Genomic DNA, 1,557 nt, shown 5'->3' with positions numbered 1-1,557 from the left:
CAGTAGAAGTTCCTGAGTCCCATACTTCAATAAATATAGTCAAAAATTTAAAATCTATTCTTAAATTTGGAACATGAAAATAAAGTTAGTGCTGTTGTATGTGATAATGCTGCGAATATGGTCAAAGCTATAAATTCCATGGATAAAACATATTTAGTTAGATGTACTGCTCACTCTATACAGTTATCTATAAATGCAGGGCTCCAAAATGATATGGTAAAAGAAATAATTAATAAACTGAGAAAAATAGTTGGACATTTTAATAGAAGTGCCTCTGCACAAAATGAACTTGAAAATGAAGAAAAGTGTGGCGAAAAAAAACATAAACTAGTTCAAGACTGCGTTACTCGTTGGAATTCGACATGTGACATGATAGATAGTGTCTTAAAATGTAAAAATTCAATTAATAATATTATTTCTAAAAAAAATAGATAAATGGTTTATATCTTCTGTTGAATTTAAAAATATGAAAGATTTATTGAAATTACTTGAACCGTTTAAAATTGTTACAGAAGTATTAGGTGGAGAAAACTACACAACCGCGTCAATAGCACACCGATTGATTAAAAGTCTTTTAAATACGTTAAAAGTTAGTGAAATAGACACTCATTTTTTAACTACGGTAAAAAAACTAATTTTAGATGACTTAAAATATCGAAGAGAAATGATGGGTTTAATATTAGCAAAATCATCAGCATTAGACCCTAGATTTCGAGAGTTAAAATTTCTATCTGAAGAAGAAAAAGTAACTGTTTGGAAACAACTTGAAAATGAGCTGAAAGAATTAATTACTGATCCAGAAATAGAAAATGAAGAAGAATTAATCTCTGAATCAATATTAGAAAATGAAGAACATTTTGAAACACACTCTCCTCCTCGTAAGAAATTACGATCATTAATGATAGATAGCGATGATGATGACGAAGACGATTATTCGATAACTCAAAGTCCTACGATGAAACAACTTGAAGAGTATAAAAATTTGAAAATCAAAGTTCCCTACGATCAAGATCCTTTAAATTGGTGGAAAGAAAACGAATCTAAATACTCAGCTGTATCATTACTAGCCAAAAAATACTTAAGTATAGTGGCCACTAGTGTTCCCTGTGAACGGTTATTTAGCGAAGCTGGAACAATAATTTCCAAGAAAAGAAATAGATTATCTCCTGAACGACTCAATCAACTGTTATTTTTGAATTCATATTTCAAATCGAACTCAAGTTCTGAAACATTGATGGAAAAACTGCTCGAAGAAGAAATTTTTTGATTAAATACATTGGATACTTTTCAGTTTATACAAAATAATAAATAATTGTTAATAACTTAATTATTATATTAATTATTAATTAATACTTTCAATACACTCATAATATAATATGCATTCTATACTTTTAATGTTTTAAATTTTTAATATGCTTCGATATCGATATCGGTATTTTTCCGATATCGCAATACGATATCGGAGGAAAAACAACAAGGATACAACAACATTATTAATTATGATGCCCGACGCCATTTGCAACTTTGGCAATGTTTACATTTATTCATATACATATT

General features: G+C 28.6%; 1 protein-coding gene across 1 annotated transcript; it reads left to right on the top strand.

The window, feature by feature from the left end:
* The first annotated feature begins 117 nt into the window (after positions 1 to 117).
* On the top strand, positions 118 to 1,267 carry LOC103311598 (zinc finger BED domain-containing protein 1-like). Its single transcript, XM_008191271.1, has 2 exons — positions 118 to 349; positions 432 to 1,267. Exons 1-2 carry the CDS (start codon positions 118 to 120, stop codon positions 1,265 to 1,267), a joined length of 1,068 nt encoding a protein of 355 aa, XP_008189493.1.
* The last annotated feature ends 290 nt before the right edge of the window (positions 1,268 to 1,557 follow it).

Source organism: Acyrthosiphon pisum, unplaced genomic scaffold, assembly GCF_005508785.2.
Source record: "Acyrthosiphon pisum isolate AL4f unplaced genomic scaffold, pea_aphid_22Mar2018_4r6ur Scaffold_8963;HRSCAF=9553, whole genome shotgun sequence".
NCBI lineage: Eukaryota > Metazoa > Arthropoda > Insecta > Hemiptera > Aphididae > Acyrthosiphon > Acyrthosiphon pisum.
Note: the sequence above shows the minus strand (reverse complement) of the source record. Positions and strands in the feature narration are given on the sequence as shown.

Bases quoted from the DNA above. Each gene is read 5' to 3' on its own strand.
- LOC103311598 (XM_008191271.1), top strand. From the start codon at position 118: ATGGTCAAAGCTATAAATTCCATGGATAAAACATATTTAGTTAGATGT. The intron at 350-431 runs GTTGGAATTCGA...TAAAAAAAATAG, and splicing joins AGTTCAAGACTGCGTTACTC to ATAAATGGTTTATATCTTCT.